The 23,105-nt window shown below is 34.6% G+C and overlaps 1 protein-coding gene across 1 annotated transcript in view; it reads right to left on the bottom strand.

The window, feature by feature from the left end:
* Positions 1-2,069: 2,069 nt before the first annotated feature.
* Positions 2,070-23,105, bottom strand: part of SERINC1 (serine incorporator 1) — a 31,736-nt gene continuing 10,700 nt past the window's right edge. Inside the window, exons 2-10 of the mRNA XM_067702237.1 lie at positions 17,226-17,387; positions 14,196-14,365; positions 9,136-9,215; positions 8,759-8,896; positions 6,921-7,090; positions 6,725-6,815; positions 5,035-5,179; positions 4,692-4,922; positions 2,070-3,357 (exon numbers count right to left, since the gene is read on the bottom strand). Coding sequence (XP_067558338.1) covers positions 3,222-3,357; positions 4,692-4,922; positions 5,035-5,179; positions 6,725-6,815; positions 6,921-7,090; positions 8,759-8,896; positions 9,136-9,215; positions 14,196-14,365; positions 17,226-17,387 — 1,323 coding nt within the window. The 3' untranslated portion in view covers positions 2,070-3,221. The remainder of the gene's footprint in view (positions 3,358-4,691; positions 4,923-5,034; positions 5,180-6,724; positions 6,816-6,920; positions 7,091-8,758; positions 8,897-9,135; positions 9,216-14,195; positions 14,366-17,225; positions 17,388-23,105) is intronic.

Genomic DNA, 23,105 nt, shown 5'->3' with positions numbered 1-23,105 from the left:
ATTGAGCCCAAAGCTTCTGTAATACCTCTTGTGCAGTCTCAAAACGAACCCAAGCAGCCCGATTTTGGACTTGTCAGCCTCTGTATTGTACACACACACACATACAAACACATACCCTATTGGTCTGTCTCTCTGGAACAGGATAGTACTAAAAAGGGTGGAACAATGGCCAAATAGTGACAAGTTGTCTATTTAGGTCTTCTGCCCATTTTTTGATTGGTGTTTTTTTTTTAATATTAAGCTGTATGAGCTGTTTGTATGTTTTGGAAATTAATCCCATGTCAGTAGCATCATTTGCAAATAGTTTCTCCCATTCTGCAGTTTGTCTTTTGTTTATGGTTTCCTTTGCTGTGCAAATGCTTTTAAGTTAAATTAGGTCACATTCACTTACTTTTATTTCCATTACTCTAGGAGACGGGTCCAAAAAAGTGCTGCAATTTATGTCAGTGTTTTGCCTATGTTTTCCTCTAGGAGTTTTATATTACCTGGTCTTACATTAGGTCTTTAATCCATTTTATTTTTGTATATGGTATTAAACAATGTTCTAATTTCATTCTTTTACATGTAGCTGTCCAGTTTTCCCAGCACCACTTACTGAAGAGACTGTCTTTTCTCCATTGTATATTCTTGCCTTTGTCATAGACTGTCCACAAGTGTGTGGGTTTATTTCCAGGCTATCCTGTTCCATTGATCTATGTGTCTTTTTGTCCCAGTGCCATACTGCTTTGATTACTGTAGCTTTGTAGTATAGTCTGAAATCAGGGAACGTGATTCCTCCAGCTCATTTTCTTTTTCAAGATTGTTTTGGCTATTCGGGGCTTTTTGTGTTTCCATACAAATTAAAATTTTTTTCTGTTCCAGTTCTGTGAAGAATGCCATTGGCAATTTGATAGGGATTGCATTGAATCTGTAGGTTGCTGTGGGTAGTATGGTCATTTTAATACTGATTCTTCCAAGCCAAGAACATGGTATATCTTTCCATCTGTTTGTGTTGTCTTCAGTTTCCCTCATCTGCATCTTAAGTTTTCAGAGTACAGGTCTTTTGCCTCTTTAGGTAGGTTTATTTCTAGGTATTTTATTCTTTTTGATGCAAAGGTAAATGGGATTGTTTCTTTAATTTCTCTTCCTGATATTTCATTGTTATGGAATAGAGCATTTTATTATTATTATTTTTAATACTATCTATCTATCTTAATTGTCAGAGAAAGAAGCATCAGTTGGCCACTCAGGGAAAAAATGCCTGGAGGACACAGCAAGTGTAGAGTATCTATCAATCAATCAAATGAATTAAAAATATTTTCCAAACTTAACTGGTCTCCCTCCTGAAGGTTCTTTAGGAGAACACCTCTTGAATTACCTTTGAGATCCACTCAGGAGTTTCTTACAGAGGACCAAAAAAGGGTAAATATCACCTTAAAACAACTCAGTTTTTCAGTACAGAAAATGGTCAGTTAACCCTCAGTGTCACGTACACAGGAAGAAAGTAGATCTGAATATTATACCACCTAAATTCAAACTGCTAAAGAATTAATACACCACACACTTTCTCTGAATTCATTTATTTAAAGATAGAACACAGCCATTTGAAATCATGAACACAATATCAACGCAGGTGGGAAATTAAATTGTTATACTTCATTCACATTAATAAATATCTTAAAAGAAGTAAATGTAGATTTTAAGATTCATTAAGACACTAATCACACAAGTAACTAAGAGTTTCTACCTAAGTTAACACTGATACTGCTTGATTTTCAGGTTGAAAGATTATAATCTATATATTTCAATTGGATGGCAGCAAATACAAAAGCATCTTTTGAACTGTATAGTATACTGTAAGCAGGGGTTTACAGCAGTCCATCATTCTCCTGGCCTGTGTGTAGAAGGCATGCTGGACACCAGCAACTCACATCACATAAATTATCCACCACTCACAAGGTGTAAAATCTATTATGCATATATTTGAATAGTAATTATTTTTGAATGGCAGAAAGAATGCCAGTTGTTTTGACAGACTTGGGATTTCCCAGCTTTGCCACTGATAAGCTGTGTTTAAGCCTATGCTTCAGTTTCTTTTTTTTTTTTTTTTTTTTGCGGTACACGGGCCTCTCACTGCTGTGGCCTCTCCTGTTGCGGAGTACAGGCTCTGGACGTGCAGGCTCAGCGGCCATGGCTCACGGGCCCAGCCGCTCTGTGGCATGTGGGATCCTCCCGGACCGGGGCACGAACCCACGTCCCCTGCATCAGCAGGCGGACTCTCAACCACTGCGCCACCAGGGAAGCCCAGTTTCTTCATTTTTTAAATGAGAAAACTAAATGAGACTTTGTCTACTGAAGCCTATTTTGCAGTTTCTTCCTGTTCTGTCAAAAGTTTATCAACTCTGATTTTCAAAACAAATTTCCAAGTGATTTTCAACTTCCTTCTAACCCATGATTATGCTTTTCAAGGCCTTTGTCTAAATCCTTCAGAGTTCCTAATCACTCCACTGAACCCACTGAACACATTTTAACACATCTGCATGTGTTTATAATGACCAAAACAAAGTTCACTATGTAAGTATGGAAGGCCATCCCTACCCAGGAATCATTACAAACCACCTTGGGTATTCAATTTAGTACCCACCACCAGCAATCTTTCTTTGAAAGCTCTGTATCTCAGTCTCCACCATAAGCTACACTGTTGTCTATCAAATATTCCACACCTGTGTAAGTTCCTTCTCTTCCTATCAAGGGAAAAATCTGAAAAGATTTTTTAGAAAACTGGCATTTAACTGACTTGTTTATAAAATTTTAGGATAGCCATGTTCTTTGCAGTATCCTGTAGGGCAAGGCATCAAATATTTCAGAAGGCAGCCATAAATTTCTTTTCGTATTTTTCTAAAACAGCTTAAGTTATAACACAATTTAAACATCAAACTGTCAAGCAGTTTTGTTTTTATTCTTTTCACAGGTACTGAGCAAAGGATAAACCTAACAATGTCCACTTCTCCTAACTAACCACCACCAACATACTCAAAACTCTGCTTCAATCTAAAACACCTATCAATGTGCTTGGCAAGACTATAATGAATAAAATGGCAAGCGGTAAAATCTAATTCATGCCAGAACACTGGAGAAGTTACATGGGAAGCACACATATACGCAACTTTACAAAAGTTGGGAATACTGTTAATTTCAAATAAGTGATGATCAAAGTGAGACTTTCATGCCAGAAGTCCCGTTCAGTCAAAATCACGATTTGTAAGAACAAGTGGTGCCACCAGTGTCCAAACATACAGCACAATGCCAATCCAACTAGAAGAGATTTTCACCCAGACAGCTGTCCACTGACTTTTCATCTCACGAGAAGGCTCATACCTAAGATTTAAGGAAGAAAAAGTGGGGGAGAGGTTGGATTATCGGTCATCAAGCCATCAGGCTTCATTACTTCAGAAATATTCTTTGTATATAATTTGTGATAACAGATATATAGTTGCTGGACTAATTATCTGTTGCCTTGCTTTTCCACACCACTTTGATAGCTAATGTGAAGGTAAAATCAATTTTCTTTAAAGGAGTAGAGGACACAGGCCTCTGAAATAGCTCTTTTAGATAATACTCAGAAAATCTTTGTTTTTCTGGCTCACTAATTACAAGATAGAGAAATGGAATGTGACCTCTAGATAAATAAATAAGACATACAGTTTAGAATTGGTAAGTCTTTATGTTATAAAGAATATAATCTGTTCAGAGTGTATATGGGAACCCCCTCCACCTTCTCAGATTTAAGAAACTGGGAGGGAAATACATCCCAAAGTTAGCTGACTTTTATGTTGATGAAACATACCAAAAATATTTTTCATCTAATCTTAACATTTACTGTTAACCTGACAGCCAAAGCTGTGAATTACTGAGAACTATTTGGGTTCGTATACCTTAAGAAACTGCAGTGTAGGAATTTTAAAATATATGTATTTTTCAATAATAAATGCTGGTAGAGGCTGCTCTCAAAGAAATAAAGCAAAGAATAATCTTCTCTCTACATCTTTTGATGGTATTCAGAGCCCTCTTACAAACTGTTAAGGATATTATGCATTAAAAATTATTAAAACTAGAACTGCCCTACCACATAGTTCAACTTGAATCTTAAATCTTTCAGTAGTCCTTTGGACAAAATTAGAATTTTTAAAAACAAAATATAAACCGCTATCTTCCAACTAACTAATCTTCAAAAAGATTAGTTTTGAAGTGATAAAAAAAACAAAAATTAGTTTTGAAGAATTCTAAGAATCCATCTATGTTAGTGTATTCACATCTCAATTTTGAAATCTTCAAACATTTTAATGACAAAGTTTGAACAAAACAGAAGAAAGGTATCTTTTTATTGCACTATGTTGGGAACTGGTTAGTCAGTATTAAAAAGAAAAGCAAGCATTGTGTTTGATCAACTGTCAACATGTATTTCCCTAAGCAATGTGTTAGTTTCATGAAACTTTATTTCAGTCTCTTCAAGATGTGGAAATATTTCAATGATTGTTATTGCTGAAGCAAGGAAATAAAGCCTGCATTTCTGAAACTGATCTCATTATTCATTTAGTTGTAAATTTTGAAATATATTGGAGGATTAAAAAGTACTCCATACCACATTTAACAATGAAATCACAAAAAAGCCATCAGTTTCCACATGCAAAGTTTTCATAAAATATAAGTACCTGTACCAGTTGGTAAGGGTCATCATGATATAAAGCGAAGCCAGGAAAAGCATGAAGTGAAAGAAGGAGTAACTGTAAGTGACACCATCCTTTTCATTATCTACAGCTCGGTGAACATCATCTCTATCCTCCAGTGATCCGTCACTTCTGGGTCCACCATCTTCTATTAATGTTGATTCATCACTTGTTAGAGTCAGTTTATTAACCTGACTATTGTTTGAAGTACGGATGCTGCATGGAAGACAGTTTAGGAAGAGAGAAGGGAAAAAATGGGGAATTTAAAGATTCATATGTGAATAATAGCTGGACTTTTAAAAAAATGAAAATCCATAATTTTTCTTACCTTGAATAAAACACACACAGTAAAAAGAGGATTAGTCCAATAATTCCTTGAGCATGCCACCACTGTACAGACTGCCCCTCCTTTGGGACAGTGCTTGTTGTATTATATCCAATTATGCTCAGTAGACTTGGGTTGCACTCTGTTTCTATAATGTAAATTAAGGTCAAATTAAAATCTCAGAATAGTATAAAATTTTTTTCAGAGCACAATGTAGTTCTTTTTAACTCTTATACTCTTGCAAATTCAAAACATTCTGTTAGAAAAAGGCACAAAAAAAATACTTTAAGACAACTTTATTTATAGAGACCTTTTTATAAAAATTTTATAGTGCTAATTTTATAGACGTGCTTGGAAAACCATTTTCAACCTCATGCAGGAGCTGAGACATTAAGCTTTTCGATGATCAGGAAACTGGTGAAATTTAGACGACCTCTAAAGCAAAGCTCAAGTAAAGAATAAAATTCAGATATTCTAAACTAAAATGCACTGGCTTTTCTACTACAAAGTGTGAGATAAACTCAATAAAATGACTATTGTTATTATCAATTTGCCAAACTACATTGTTATATAGTTTATACATAAAATCAGTTACTAGAATTTTAGCAAATAGTTTGTGGAAATGAGCAAACAAGGCATAATGACCTAATGCTTATTCAGCCTTTTGACTCCCGTAAATAAAGAATTTAAATAGGGTTGGTATCCACTTAAGTGTCCCACATGTTTTCCTCCCACAAAGCCAGATATGTCAATTGCCACCTTATCAATGAAAAATGTTTTTTATCTTTAAGCCATTCATATAAGGATAATCCCTAAAGCAAATTACTATTAGTTTTTTTCTAGACACTTACCTGGACAAATATAAGGAATCTTTCTCTAGTAAACTAAAAAAAACAAAAACAAAAACATTTTCTCCAACTAGTGATAAAGCATCTATAAAATTTATAAACTCAATGAAATATAAGATTCAGAAAACATTTTATAATTTTTCTTTATTCTGAGAAAGACCATTTTTTTCCTTTTCAAAAAATAGTACAGTTGACTCTTGAACAACAAGTGGATTAGGGGCATCAACCCCCTCACACAGTCGAAAATCTGCATATAATTTTATGGCTGGCCTCCATGTCCAGCCATTCATATCTGCAGATCGTGTAGTAATGCAGTACATATATTTGAAAAAAATCTATGGATGAGTGGACCTGTGCAGTTCAAAACTCTGTTGTTCAAGGGTCGACTGTAATTATTAACTTCTAATTTGTTTCACTGCAAATGACATATACAGGCTTCTACTCCCACAGAATGCAATAAAACTGGCCTATAAAAAGATTACAAAGACCAATTAATTATATTCACTTTTAAGGTAATCACAGACAAAAAATAATAGGTGGAAAAAAACTATACTATTTACAGTAGAATCAAACATTTTAACAGCTCTTATTTCCTTCTACGTATACTATCATATGCACTGTACAAATTAGGTATATTTCTTATAATTTTCATATAATTTCTTATAGTTTTGCTAGTGAAAGAAGAAATTAAGTGAAAAAATATAGCAATACATCAAAGATGAAAATAGTATTATTCCCATTCTCTTCATTTCTCTGTGAGCTTAATTTTACAAAATGACCATCTTTGAAAAAAGAAAAGCTGTAGGATTCATTAAAAAGAAACAAATCCAAGCAAACGAACATACCTGGTTCATTAGTCATAGCAGACCATGTCAAATACATTGTGTAGACCGTAATTACCGAAGACTGTAACAAGCCAGATCTTGGTTGTGATTCCTACAAAAAAATAAGCAAAACAGAAAAATATTGTTATCATTCAAGATTTAGGAAAACTTAAAAAATAGAAGCTTCATAAACATTAATGAACTAATCCAAGCTTACTTGGATTTTTGGCAGTATAGACATTATAGAAGCACCAAGGCAGAGGAGCATGTTGACACTGATGAACGCTTTATTTTCTGCACAACTGGCTGGATGAGTATAGTAAACAAAAAACAGGACGATAGCAACTAAAGACAGCAGATAATTCAGAGCTGTAGCTGATAACAAAGCTGTGAAAGAAATACATTGGACAATTAGATTTTATCACTAATATTAGGAATTAGGCATATGGCTCATTTTACAAGCAATCTTATTTCATTCAAAAATATTACTTTAAGCAACTAACATTATGTCAGCATTACACAGGCTATATAAGCAGGTAAAGATATTCTGAGCTTTATCACATTAAGAATTTTATAGTCTTTATATATAGCTCATTATGATGATGTGTTTTCAAGGACAGTAACACACTATGATCTTCATAGTTTCCAAAACACATTCAGATGTATTAGCCATTATTTTCAAAACACAGAAAAATAACTAGGAGGGAAATATTAAGGTTTTTAAAGAATGATAATCATTCAGTTGTAAACAAGGGCATTAAGAAAATTATTTTGCCTGCAAAACAATGCTTTTCCTCATCAACTAAAATCTTAAAAAAAATTATTCAAGAGTAAGTCATTATTATTTAATAAGACAACGTAAGTTTCTTCTATCACACACACACGTTTTAGTTTCTGTGCTAATGTATGCTTAATATACATGTATTTATGTCGATGTGCCTCACTGACAGGGGATCCATCAAACAAATACTTACTGAATACCTACAAAGGCCCTAGGGATATAGTAAGGAACAAAGCAGAAACTCTTACACTAGATTTAACATTAAAAAATGAGATATTCTATATAAGTAAATTTTCCAAACGACCAAAGTTCATTTCTTTGAATACCAAACCCTTTATTTTAACCACTGAGATCGAATACCACAAATTAGTTGTATGAGAGAAAATATGAAGCTAGCAGACATGCTGGATTTAGCTTTCACTCTGATTTTTTTAAAAAAATTGTTCTTTTTTTTTAGCTGAAACTCAGATCATTTCACATAAAAATCCAGATTTATGGCTTCTTTTGGAAAAATCAGAAAAGTTAAGCAACACTGGGTTCACATTTCCACAAGGCAACTACTAGATGGAACTGAGCAGTAGCTATATGCATTTTAGATAAAGGCCTTTACACTCTCCAATTCATCACAGTCCCTTCTATTTGCAAAAGATTGAAAATGCACTTAAACCTGGTTCTCCTCCCTCATTTTTGTTGCCTGTTGTAAGCATCTGAGGTTTGATCCCTGTTTTAGAGCATAAGCACAGGACTCAAGCTCATCATTATAAATAAACATTAAAACACTACTGTAAAAATTCCCTTAGGTGTTAGTTACACATAAGGGCATTCTTTGCACTTACGCAAAATGTTTCAGAGTTGCTTTTTTATTTTTCCTGCTTGCTGCTGTTTAAGAATTGTACCACTGTTTGTTCATCTATTTCTAGCAGTCCTCGTCCCTTTAATATTTTACTTTTAACCTTCTGTAGGCTTCCCAGGAAATTAGGCTGTAAAATATACATGCATTCAGCAATAGGCTTTGGAACTTCTATTTTAGCCATTCATGGTCTTCTGGATTATTTCCTGGTTCTTGGGTATGTTCCTAGTTGACATGCCAAAAACTCTCTCTACAAGTAAAGTTGCTGATATAATGTGATAAGATGCCACTCACAAACTTAAGCTAAAAACCTCCTCACAGAAAATTATACCATAAAAATCGTGATTTTCCCATAGTCTACATATCTGTTCTCACTTTCAAACTTCAGCTATCTTGAAGATGTTCTGTAAGACAAAAAGCTTACCTGCGTACCAACATCTTGAGTTCCCTTCTTCCATTTTTTCAACCCATGATTCATTCCACGAATGGGCAAAATCAATGAGTAAGACTAGCTGTATGAGAATGAAGCAAAAGGCACCTGCCATGCCTACGTAAAACCACACTGAAAGAAAAAAAAAAAGCAAAAAACCACAAATGAGTGACTGGTTCACTTTTCATTATTTCATTTTCACAATCAATATACAAAAGGAAAAATAAAAGTTTACATAAATGCCTTGATTTTGCCAACGGGGGTGGGGTGGGGTGGGGGGAACAAATAGTTACAGTTCCAGGCAACAATTATTTCAATTTCCTTATAAAATATCAACATCACACAATTAAAGGAAAAAAAAGATTTCTTACCAGTTGTAAAAGTTCCTTCTGGAATGAAGAAGGCCCCAATAATAATTGCAACTGCTGCAGCAAATTTAAAGAACCAGAATCTAAAACAACAAAAAAAATTTTTTATTAATAAATATTCATTCAACAAGTAGTTTCATGTATGAAATCTTTGAAGAGCTATTCTTAAAGAACAGCTACACTTTATGTGACTATTCTATTCTTTCTGAGGATATCCTGAAAACGAGAAGTGAAGAATATCATGTAAACTATTTTAGGAGAGTTTTAATTCATTATGATAAAATGAGAATATTAGTTTCATTTCACAGGTTTATTTTACATATACACCAATAGCTATTATAACTGGTGTATATGGAAGTGTAAATAAGGTACACTGTACAAATGAATAGTTTTGAAAACACACAATAAATGCCTGGACGACAGATTTCCACTAGCTAGCCAAATGAGTTGAAAGAACCAGAGAAGACATAAAAGTTTAAGAATTCTGCCACAGGAAGGCGCAAGAAGTGAGAAGCAGGTGTTCAGAGTCAGAGAGAACCCTAGATATAACAGGATCAATAACCTTATCTGAAGACAACTAGTAGAGATTTGAGGCATCAGCTACTTCAAATGTGAAAGCAATGCAAAACTACAAGGAACATGAAGAATCAAGAAAACATTTCACCACCAAAAGATAACAATAATCCTGCAATAATTGAGCACAAAGGCATAAAATATTGCAGTCTAGCAGATAAAGAATTCAAAACAGCTGTTTTGAGAAAACTCAATGAGCTATAAGAAAACACAAAGATAATTCAACAAAAACCAGGAAAAAAATATATGAATAAAATGAGAAAGTTAACAAAGAGACAGAAATCATAAAAAAGAACCAAACATACTCTGGAGCTGAAGAATTCAACAAAAGACATGAAAATTACAATAGAGATCTGCAGAAGGGCAGATCAAATGGAAGACAGAAAAAACGGACAGGAATTTTGATATAACCCAATCAGGGGTGAACAGAGAAAAAAAATGAAAAAGGGAAGAAAGCCTCAGTAATCTATGGAATTCAAATATTAGAATGATTGGGTTTCAGAAGAAGAGAGGAAGAAGGGGGCAAAAAGTTTAAAGAAATAATAGCTGAGGGGCTTCCCTGGTGGCGCAGTGGTTGAGAGTCCGTCCGCCTGCCGATGCAGGGGACACGGGTTCGTGCCCCGGTCCGGGAAGATCCCACATGCCGCGGAGCGGCTAGGCCCGTAAGCCATGGCCGCTGAGCCTGTGCTCTGCAACAGGAGAGGCCACAACAGTGAGAGGCCTGCGTACCACAAAAAAAAAAAGAAAGAAAAGAAATAATAGCTGAGAACTTCCTACGTCTGGACATCCAAGTTCACAAAGCTAATAGATCACACTATTAGCTCAATGCAAACAAATCTTCTAAGCCATATTACATAATGAAAACTGTTAAAAATCAAAGAACAAGAGAGAATCCTAAAAGCAGCTAGATGAAAAAGACTGTAATCTACAAAGTCATTTCCATCAGGCTCTCAGTGGATTTCTCAGTAGAAAACCCTATAGGCCAAGAGAGAGTAGAATGACTTTAAGTGACATACTCAAAGTGTTGAAAGGAAAAAAATGCCAGCCAAGATTACTCTGTCCAGCAAAGTTATCCTTCAGATACAAAGGAGAAATAAAGATTTTCTCAGTCAAAATCCAAGGAATTCACCACCACTAAATCTGTCTTGTAAAAAATGGTGAAAGGAATTCTTCAAGTTGAAACAAAAAGACAGTAAATTAGTGACACGAAAACATACAAAAGTATACAACACACTGGTAAATGGAAATACACAGATTTAGAATAATCTAATTCTTTAATAGCATGGTGTGTTAACTACGTAACTGTTGTATAAAGATTAAAGAGTATTAAAAAAAAACAACAGCTATTATAATTGGTTAATGGATATACAATATAAAAAGAGATAAATTATAATATCAAAAAATAAAAGAGGAGTAAATGGGTAGGGCTTTTGTATACAACTGAAGTTGCTATCAGCTTAAAATGGGCTGTTTTATCTATAAGATGTTTTATGTAAGCCTCATGGTAACCACAAAGCAAAAACCTAAAGTAGATTTACAGAAAATAGGGAAGCAGACCATACCACCAATTTACAAAGAAAATCACCAATTTACATAGGCGTTAACAAAGAAAAAAGAAATTATGGAAATATGAAACAGCCAGACAGCAATGAATAAGATGACATTAGTAAGTCCTTCATATCAATAATTACGCTAAATGTAAATGTAATGAATTCACCAACCAAAAGGCACAGTGGCTGAATTAAAAAAAAACTGAAAAAGACACAACCAAATGGAAAGATAACTCGTGTTTGTGGATCTGAAGAATAGTTAAAATGTCCATACTACCCAAAGCCACCTATAGATTCAAAGTACTCCCTATAAAAATTTCAATGCCACTTAAAAAAAAATAGAAAAAACAATCCTAAAATTTGTATGTAACTACAAAAGACCGCAAATAGACAAATCAGCCATGAGAAGGACAAAGCTGGAAATATCACACTTACTGATTTCAAACTATACTACAAAGCTACAGTAATTAAAACAGTAGTACCATAAAAGTAGACACCTAGACCAATGGAATAGAATAGAGAGAGCTTAGTAATAAACCCTTCCATTTCGGATCAACGAATATTTGACAAGGGAGTCAAGAACACTCAATGGGCAAAGGACAGTCTCCTCAACAGTCTTGGGAAAACTGGGTAACCACAGAAAAATGAAAATGGACTCCTTTATTACACGACTCACAAAATTAACTCAAAATGAATTAAAGACTTAAACATTTAAGACCTGATACCATAAAAGATATCAATACTAGAAAGATGCTGATACTGGGAAGAAGAAAGTAAGGAAGAAACTCCACAACATTGGTCTTGGCAATGAGTTTTTGGATGAGACAGCAAAAGTACAAACAACAGAAGTAAAATCAAACAAGTGGGACTACATCAAACTAACAAGCTTCTGCAAAGCAAAAGGAACAATCAACAAAATGAAAGGACAACCTACAGAATAGGAGAAAATATTTGCAAACCATGTATCAAAAAGTGGTTAATACCAAATATATATAAAGAACGCATACAACTCATTAAAAAAACAAACAATCCAATTAAAAAATGGACAGAGGAACTAAATACTTTTCCAGAGAAGGCATACAAATGGCCAACAGGCATATGAAAAGGTGCTCAACATCACTAATCATCAGAGAAATGTAAATCAAAACCATTATGAGATATCACCACCTCAGACCTATTAGAATGGCTATCATGATGACAAGAAATAACAAATGTTGGTGAGAATGTGGTGAAATGGGAACCCTTATGCACTGTTACTGGGAATGTACACTAGTTCAGCCACTATGGAAAACAGTATGAAGGTTCCTCAAAAAATATAAAAATGGAACTACCATACAATCCAGCAATCCCACTTCTACGTATATATCCAAAGAAAGTGAAAATAGGGTACTGAAACGATATCTGCACATCCATGTTTATTGAAGAATTATTCATAATTGGCAAGATATAAAAACAACCTTAAGTATCTGTCAACAGATGAATAAAGAAACTATAGTATATATACACAATGGAATATCATTCAGCCACGAGAAAGAAGGAAATCCTGTCATTTGCAACAACATGGATGGACCTTGAGGGCATTATGCTAAGTGAGATAAGCCAGACAAAGAAAAACAAACATACATGATATTACCAATATGTGGAATCTGAAAAAGAAAAATGTACTTTAAAGCTTCTAAGAGACTAGATCTTAACTGTTCTCATCACAACTAAGAAATAATAATTACGTGATGTGATAGAGGTGTCAGCTAATACTATGATGGTAATCATACTGTAATATATTAAAGTATGAAATTAACACTTTGTACACTTTAAACCTGACACAATGTTATATGTCAATTATAACTCAATTTAAAAAAACCATTAACAGTGACATGAGTGCTTAGTGCATGTTTTGAGAATGTTATCTCATGAAATGACTGTGATAGCCACCCTGTAATACATTTTGAGAAGTGTTTAAAAATACATTTAGTAAAGATGTTTTAAGACTGCAAAAAAAATTTAAAACAACCAATGACTAAGGGAACAAAACAAAATAAAATCAACCTGGCACAGCACATCTTTTTTCATTAATATTTCACTTGTTCATTCTTCTTGTCTTTGGTAGCATGTTAATAGATAAGCAATAGCAGATATTCCAAAAAATTTTTTTTTATTTATGAGGGGAAAAAACAGTGATAAAATTCAAAACATTCAAAATTGAGTGTGAGAAGTAGTGCTCTATATTAAGGGAGACTGATAAAAGGGACCCTGAAGTTTCTAGGTTGTTCAGTATAACCATTTAGAAAATCAATCAATCACCTTGTTTCAAAGGAATAAAGTTTTTCATTTTGGCTGCACTGTACATCTTAGGAACTGAGTTCAGTTTTATGTAGTGAGATTGGCCTACAAAAAGCTAAGAGGAGAAGGAGGAATAAGCTCCTCATTATTAGTCACAGATATGATAAATCTTCCTTTTTAGGATGAAAATACAGTTGACCCTTGAACAATGCTGGAGTTAGGGGTGCCAACTCTCTGCATGGTTGAAAATCCATATATAACTTATAGTCAGCCCTCTGTATCCGAGGTTCCTCATCTGTGAATTCATTCAACTAGAGATCAACATGGATTGTGTAGTACGCTGTATTTACTGTTGAAAATCTGCGTATAAAGTGGAACTGCATAGTTCAAACCTGCGTTGTTCACATGGGTCAACTTTATTAAACATAATGCAGAGACTATACCAATAAATGACCCAAGGCTACTATTTAATATTTATATTTCCAAATTCCAACACATTCTCTAATAGAGACAAGAGGATTTTCTTACCTTGTCATTCATGAATAAAATAATTCTGCAGATTGTTCAAGTTTATTTTACCTTAAACTTTCTTTACACAGACTCAAAATTACTGAGAAGAGACTATGCAGACTTTATATTGAAGTTTATTAAAAACCTTACCCATTGTGTACTGCAGCTCTAGGATCACTGCTGCTCTTCACTTTGATCATTAATAGAGATAGGAGAAGGTAGAACATAGCCAAGCCAAAGCACAAACGGTATACAGCTTTATAGCCAACCAGAATATTACAAGGGACCACTCCTTTCTCATTCTCACAAAATCCAGGAATCTGAAAACAAAACAGCAATTTGTGATCTAGAATTTTCTCAAGAAAAAATGAAAATTCTGTAATCAAATAGTTTAAGGTTTAGAAAATTGAAGTTCACTTTACAGTTTATGCTGAAATGTAATCAAGCTACGTCTACACGTTTTCATAAGACAGAAGTGTAACTCTTTTTTTACTTTATGTGAGCACCGGATAAGCTACAAATGTCAATCCTAAAGTGGATGCTTATTTTAACATGCAGACTTATTCTAAGTTTTTTTTAAAACTTGCATTCCACTGGGATATATTCAATCACATGTATAAGAGAAAAATACAATCAATAAAAGTGTAAATAATCACAGAGTAACTAAATCGGTTTCTAAATACTAAAGAGAACCATGATGGCATTTTGAGTTTTGGTCCCTCATTCTACAAGTGTTATTTCTGATAATGGATGGATTTGGATTAACAGCAAAATGGCTGGCTGTATTTTTATTTTTTAACTTAAAATCTTAAAAAAGACTGATGACCATTTCAGAAAATCACACTGAAATCAGAGTACAAGAAAGTATTTTTAAAATATTTTTAAGTGAAATAAATGGGAGTAGATACACTATTCACATATATCAGAGTGAATTACTGCCTCTAGAAACGTTAAAGCAAACCAGTATGCCAAAATACAGCTGTTAATATGTGCCTTTAAAATCAAGAACCTAAAATTTTATTTAAGTTGATGCAGGTGTTACTTTCTTTTTGCTAGCTCCTGTACAGTCTATAAGCTCTTTCTTGGTCTCACTTGAACCCTACTTTCCCAACTTAGTTTAACAATTATGGCAATATGTACTTACCCATACTCACTTGCAACATGTACTCACTAACACCCTTAATTATCCCATGCCCTTAAATGAGAGCAGCACACCACCTGGCTAATTCCCATCATTAAGTTTTAATTCAATCACCTATATTAGGTTAAGTTGCTACAGTAACAACCTCCAAATATAGGTGGCTTAAACAGCAAAGATGTATTTCATGGTTGGTTCTACTTAGTCAACTAAAAGAATCCAGGCTGCCAGAGAAGCCACCATCTCAAATGATATACAGGTTGCGAGAGAAAAGAAAGGAGAATCTGCATTACCAAGTAGAGGGTGATGTTTATCACTTCTACGCATAACTCACTGACCAGTACTAGAGACATGACCCTACATATCACAAGCACTCTAGGAAATGCAATTCTCTGATGACCTTCAGAAAGCAGAGAAGCAGAAACATTGGGGGTTACAAACTAACTAACATCTATAAACTAAACCGTTCATAACAACAGTCAACTGGATCCATGACAAAAAACATATGAACGTCTTCTGCTTATACGAAGGACCTGAATAACATTAACTGAGCATCTACATATGCCATGTACAATGCTACTTTGAAACTGTAATAAGCTCATTTCCCAAACTTACACTGTTTTTCCTTACCCCAAAGTCAACCCTAAGCAGACAACTATGGTTTAAAATGGAGGTTATCTGACATAAACACTCTCTCAACCTCAAATTTTCTATTGTCATTCATTTTTCCTTGGAGGAAAAATAACTTCTATATGCCTTCTCTTGATCACATTCTCTCTCACGGGTTAGATCCCTTATGACTATTCTCAAAATACAAATAATTAAATCTCACCAGCCTAAAAACTTCTTTAATTCAGCCTCCCTCTAAGACTTACTATCTTCATTACAAAACTCCTTAAATCAGCAGTCTATTCTCATTGGATCCATTTCCTCATAGCCATCTAACTCTCCCTCCCAATCCTTCTAGGTCAGCACTCTATAAATGGTTTTTCAAGACACTAGACATATACTGGCTGTCAAATCCCAAGGCTACTTCTTAATCCTCACACTCCTTTACCTTTTTTAAACAGACATTATGCTGTCATTCTTAAGACTCTGTTCCTAAGGCCTACTAAACAGGTTCTTGGTTCTCTTTTTTCACTGTTCCTTCAGAGGTTCCCTTTTCTCCATCAACTCCCTTTAGAGCTTTTGTCAAAGCTCTAGCTCTCCTCACTCCAAATGGTCTTCTTCAGCATATGCTGCCATAGTTTGAATTTCATCTCTATCTCTGATTTCTTTTATGAGTTACACACCCAAATTTTTTCCTTCCTGCTGGACACACACACACACACACAATGTGGTGCAGTACCCACAAGCTAACATATTATATACTAGATTATATTTTCCCCATCTCTTTGCACAACCTGACTCCCTGGGGGAAAAAAAAAGTTTAATAAAACACCTATTCTCTTTTTTTTCCTGAGTTAACAGCAACAGTTTCCTCTCAGTTATCTAGGATCAGAACCTGGTTATTATTTATTATTCTATCACTGCCAATATTTAAATCCAGATTCAGTCAATTCTACATTCAGAGAATTATTTCAGGCCCTCTATGCCCTTCTTGATTACACCATTCCAAGAGCCACCATACTTAACTGCTGCCTTCTATCCTAATTATCAGATAAATCTTCCTAAGGCATACATACTTAGCTCAAAAAGCTTTTATCCTCATTCTGCTTCCTATTTTTCAATTTCTGCATACAAAAATTTACTGATTCTTAGAATGTCCCTTTTTCCATGAGACCCACAGTGATTCTGACATTTCCCTGGTTAGAATTACTGATTTCCTCATATTAACACAACACATTTTCTGCCCTACCATCAGAGAATTTTAATAAGCTGCCTTTCACTGTTTGTCTTTCCTAAATGATCATGAACTACTAAAACTCGGATTAAGTATTCTTCCTTTTTACAGTATTCTGTTTCCAATACACAAGAAGCAGTTTTATGCATATACATACTAAAGGTTCAGTTAATCATTTAAAAAAAAAAAGAAAACTAACCTTATTTAGTTGTTCTTCCATTCCAGGTATCAACATTACACAAGATACACACACTCCAACAAGCAAAAAAAGTGCATAGATCAACCTAGTTACAGTGGAGTTGTTTCCACTAGGACAGCATCGGCACAGCAAACATGGGGCACTGCCACACAAACATGGTATCTGGAAAAAGAACTTTAAAAGTCAGTATAGTTTAAAATGATACAGTGAAAACTTACATTCTATCTACTCAAAAAAGAAAGGATTGGAGTTAAAGTAATTACCAAGAGATTTGGTTCACATATATTATCTATAAACTATAAAATTTAGTAACTTCTGGGTAAAACTGAAGCAAAGTAAAACCAAAAAGTGCTTGCCCTTTATATCAAGCAAAATGAGTAAACTCAGTTAAAACAACAAAAGGGGGGAAAAAACAGCAGCAGCAACCAAAGTTTAGCTAAGAAAAGGAATGGAATATTCACACTTACAAGCTGATCTCCAACTCCTGCCTTTTAACCCCAGAAATCATGCTGGTGAATTCACAAAAGTCTGATATTTCTCAGATACGCCAGAGGAGGAAAAGAAGTGAATTGATATCCTTATCTTTTCCCTCTTCTGACTTGGTAGTAGTGATAACAGTAAAATTTTCTATTAGAATCAGGCAAAACAGGATAAGTGAACAAGTGAGGCTAGCTAGCATTGTCTAACAGAACTCCACACTAAACTAGTAGTATATCCTAGGGAAAAAGAATATCTCCCTCAGCAGGAGAGGCAAATACTAGTAATGGAATTTAACAATATCTCAGAAAGGCAAAATGAAAGTATCCTCAAAAGAATTGAATATAATCTAGGCTGAGCTCCACCATACCATCAGATACCACAGGAAGGGAGAATTGTAGAAGCCAGACACACTATAGTAACCAATATAAGGTAGGATAAGAACCACTTATACTAAACTTCAGTAAGATAAAAATAAATGTCGTGGAAACAATGCAAACACACTTTAGCAAAACATAAAAATAAGCAAACATGTCCCCTCAGACAAAAAAAAGGCATTTGAAAAATCCAATCTGAAATAAAACATAACTCAGTAAGAAGAGGAAATTCCCTAAAATTGGTACACCTGAAGCAAAAAGGAGAGCTCAAAATGAAAAGAATAGAACAAGCTGAAAAGGAGGATTGCAAGGCTGAGAAGAAATGAGAAGGGGAAAAACATGCTTAAAAAAACAGTAATTAACTATCATGGAACAAAACAAAAACAGCTGAAAATAAAATCTGATCGATGAATAAAGTCTGGGATTAAGTACCATGAACTCAAGCCAAGATAGAGTAACAGTGACCAGACTTACCCTACTGCCTTAATCCAAGGGAAAAAAATTAATGAAACAATGGTTTTTCAGACAATTAACAATAGGCAATGTAGGACACTAGTTTCTGAGAGAGATGAAACAGTGTGAACTCTATGACTGTCCCAATCTTTCTGCCTGGGAAAGAGTTTCCAGTGCAGGGAGGAGAATCCAGACAGAGGACAGCAGTCTACTGAATTGAGGAGACAGAGTTGGGACAGTTGAGAGTTCAGGGAAGTGAAGGCAGCTAAAGTTCATAGGGCAGAAACAAGGAGAGGAGAAAGCTACACCAAGAGTGAACTCCAGAGATCTGCAGAAGCTTCAACTTGTGTCTTCAGCAGAGCACTGATCAGTACATGCATTTGATTAAATTACTCTGTGGGGTGGGGGTGGGGGAGTGGGGAGGGTGGTATTACCAGCCAGAGTGGAAGAACTTTATAAGGCCTTGAGCAGAGTTATAAGGCTATTATTATTACACAGTATTGGGCAGGGGTGGGGGGGGGGGGTAGGGGGTGTGTGTGGAAATAAGCCATAAGGCTAAAGCTACTCCAGTCTCACTTAACAAAGCCTAAAAGCAAACACTGAAAAGATCAAATTCTCTTCAAATAACTCACCTATGTCTAAGAATAGGGCCCAAGAATGTTTTTTAAAAATACAACACATCCAGCACCCATCAAGGTAAAATTTACAATACCTAACAGCTAATAAAAAAATTGGTAGGCATGCCAGTATGGAAAAAACAACCTACAATGAGGAGAAAAGTCAATAAATCAAAACCAACCTGAAATTACACAGATGACTTAATTCAGTTATAAATAATGGCACTCTAATGTTATTGTAATTATACTTCATTTGCTCAAGGAGAGAACACAGCATGTCAAGGAAAGATATGGAAGATAATTTAAAAGATCCATATCAAACTTATGGAGATGAAAAATAAGATCTCTGAACCAAAAAGTACATGATAAGACACTGCAGAAAAGACTAATGAACTTGAAGACATAGCAAAAGAAATTATCCAAAATTAGAGATTAAAAAACTAAAAAAAAAAAACAAAACAGAGGATTAGTGTTGTGACACAATTTCAAACAGCCTAATATATGTGAAATTGGGGCTCCTGAAGGAGAGAGGAGACAGGAAAGTCCTTTTGAGGAAATAATTGCCAAAATGTTCCTAATTTAATGAAAACTATAAACTCATAGATCCAAGAAACTCAAGAAAACCCTAGTGATACAAATATAATGAAAACTACACCAAGTCACATCATAAACTGCTGAAAAACAATGGTAAACAGAAAAATCTTAAAAGCAAGCAAAATAATAAAGGCACATTATATAAAGAGGAACAAAGAAAGGTATCAACTTCTAGTAAGAAATACTGCAAGCCAAATGTCATTACTGAATGAAAAAAACCACTGTAAGCACAGAAGTTTATACTCAGCAAAAATATCTTTCAAAAATTAAGGCAAAGTGAAGACATTTTTAGGCATAAAGAATCAAAAACTAACAAATCTATCTTTCAAGAAGGAAAGTTACACCAGCAGAAATGTGGATCTACCCAAAAGAAATGAACAAAGGAAGTAGTGTGTATTTTTTTCTTACATCAAAAAGATTACCTTAAAAGATTATTATTTTTTTTAAGCAAAAATAATAGCAATGTATTCTGGTGGTTATAACAAAGATGGAAGTAAAATGTGTGACAATTACAAATAGGCTGGAAGGACTTCCCTGGTGGCGCAGTGGTTAACAATCTGCCTGCCAATGCAGGGGACACGGGTTCAATCCCTGGTCCGGGAAGATCCCACATGCCGCGGAGCAACTAAGCCCATGGGCCACAACTACTGAGCCTGCGCTCTAGAGCCCATGAACCTAGAGCCCGTGCTCCGCAACAAGAGAAGCCACGGCAGTGAGAAGCCCATATACCACAACAAAGAGTAGCCCCCGCTCGCCGCAACTAGAGAAAGCCCATGCAGCAATGAAGCCCCAATGCAGCCAAAAAATAAATAATAAAAAAATTAATTAATTAAAAAAAAACAGGCTGGAAGAGGAGACATTCAACTATACTTCTGTATACACTTAAATTAGAAATAAAGTGGATATCACACAAAGGTAGATTGTAGTTAAGTTAAATACTAAAAACCCTAAAGTGACTTATAAAAAAGCAAAACAAAGAAATACAGCTAGTAAGCTAAAAGATATAAAACAGAATACTAAGAAATGGCTAATTAATCCAAAATAAGGCAAAAACTAAGGAAAAGAGACAATGAACAGAGAGGATAAACAGAAAACAAATAGAAAGGTGGTTGATTTAAGCCTAAACATAATCTATAATCACATAAATGGACTAAACACTCCCAATTAAAAGGCAGATTGTCAGATAAAAGAGCAAGATCCAACTTTTCTACAAGAAACCCACTTAAACACAAAGACACAATTGGTTAAAAGTATAAAGAAAAAAGTGTACATACATATATATACAAAAATAATACATACACACACACATATATATATACATACACACATACCACGCTACAGCAGTATCAGACAAAGTAGACTTCAGAGTAAAGAATTTTACCAGGGATAAAGAGGGCCATTTCATAATAAAAGGGGACATATTGATACATGGAAATATGGGATATTCATGGAGGAAACATACAATCGTAAATATTTCTGCATCTAAAAGGGAACTTCAAAATGCATCAAGGAAAGAATTAATAAAACTAAAAAGAGTAACAAACAAATCCACATTTATGTTCTTTCATTAATTGAAATAGAAGCAAAAAAAACCAATAAATATATAGAAAACTTGAACAACATTATTAATCAACTGTGTCTGACATTTAGGAAATACTCCATCTAATGAAAGCACAGTAAAAACTATTTTCAAAAGCACAGAGAACACTTAGCCAAAACAGACTATATTCTGGGCCATAAAACAAATCTCAAATCTCAATAAATATAAAATTATTCAAATCATACATGGATTCTTGGTCCACAATGGAAGTAAATACTGATCAATAACAAAGATATCTCTAGAAACTAAATAGCATAGTCTAATTAACCCACAGGCAAAAGACATCAAAGAATAAATTAAAGACAATGAAAATAATAACATATCACATTTTTGGAATGCACCTAAAGCAGTGTTTAAAAGAAACCTATAGCATTAAATGGCTATATTAAATAAGAATAAATATATCAAATCACTGATCAGAGCTTCCACCTTAAGTTATTAAATGAGCAAATTGTAGCCCAAATAGGCAGAATAAAGATAATCAATGAGGTAAAAAACAGGAAACAAGGAAGTCCGTGAAGCTAGTTTTAGAAGAACATTACAATTTAGAAACCTATATAGTCAGACTGATCAGGATAAAAAACAGCAAGAGAGGGAACACACAAATCATCAGTGTAGGAAATGAGAGGACATTATTACAGATCTTACAAGCATCAAATGATTATGAGAGAAAACTATGAGCAATTTTATTCAATAATTCAACACCTTAGATAAAATGGACATGCTCCATGAAAAATCCAAACTACCAGAAATCATTCATGAGAAATATATAGGATGAATAACCCTGTATCTAGTCAAGACACTGAATTTGTAGTTACAAACCTTCGCAAGCATAGACGGCTTCACTAGTGAATTCCATTAAACATTTGAAGAATAAATCAAACCACTCTACCCAAATTCTTACAGAAAACTGAAGAGGCAAAAAAGTGATACTAAATCCAAAGATATCATAAGGAAACAACAGACCAATATCTTTTATGAACATCAAAAAAAAAGTCCCTAATATCTTGTCAACAATATAAAAAGTATACAAAGATTTCCAGTTTCCATTTCCACAGGTAAGGAGCTTAGAAACCCCACTCCATCCTAACAACAAGTAAAAAGCCAAGCAGACTAAAAAAATCAACAATTCTTCTAGGATCCATAAGCTAGGTGAGGACATAGGGTAAGTCACTGCCCCCAAGACTGAAGAGACAGACAGGTGAATATAGGCAGTCGTGGCTTACTAGAGCCCACAAGTGGAAACTCACTTGGGAACCACTGTGCAGGGAGGATATCCTGGAGAATAACTGAAGAATTGCTGGAGCCTCACTGTGGACAAGTCTGAGAGTTAAAAATTCCAGGAAAACCCAGTTATACAAAGGCCCCACAAATTTGTGAACTTTTCCTCTAGGACTTCAACCAGGTTCTCATAGTAAACATGAGAGAAAAATTCCCCCCTGCTTCTTGCAGCAAAGGGGAAAAGGAACCATTCTGAAATATACTAGAACACTGCTCTTAACACTCGACCTCAAGAGAAACTAGTTAAATAGAGTCTAACTTGCTGGGGTATTATCAGAGGATAAATAATCTAGGGGAAGAGAAATACTCAACTCCAACCTATTCTAGCCATCCTCCCCCATTTAAGGGGGGAGGAAAAAACTGAGAAACACTTGTAAAGTTCACAGTCCAGAGGCATAGGCTTATTAAAAGACTAAGACCTAATCAGAGAATGATGGAATGTTTCTCCTTCCCCCACACCTCACCATGACACAATCCAAAG

Source organism: Pseudorca crassidens, chromosome 13, assembly GCF_039906515.1.
Source record: "Pseudorca crassidens isolate mPseCra1 chromosome 13, mPseCra1.hap1, whole genome shotgun sequence".
NCBI lineage: Eukaryota > Metazoa > Chordata > Mammalia > Artiodactyla > Delphinidae > Pseudorca > Pseudorca crassidens.
Note: the sequence above shows the minus strand (reverse complement) of the source record. Positions and strands in the feature narration are given on the sequence as shown.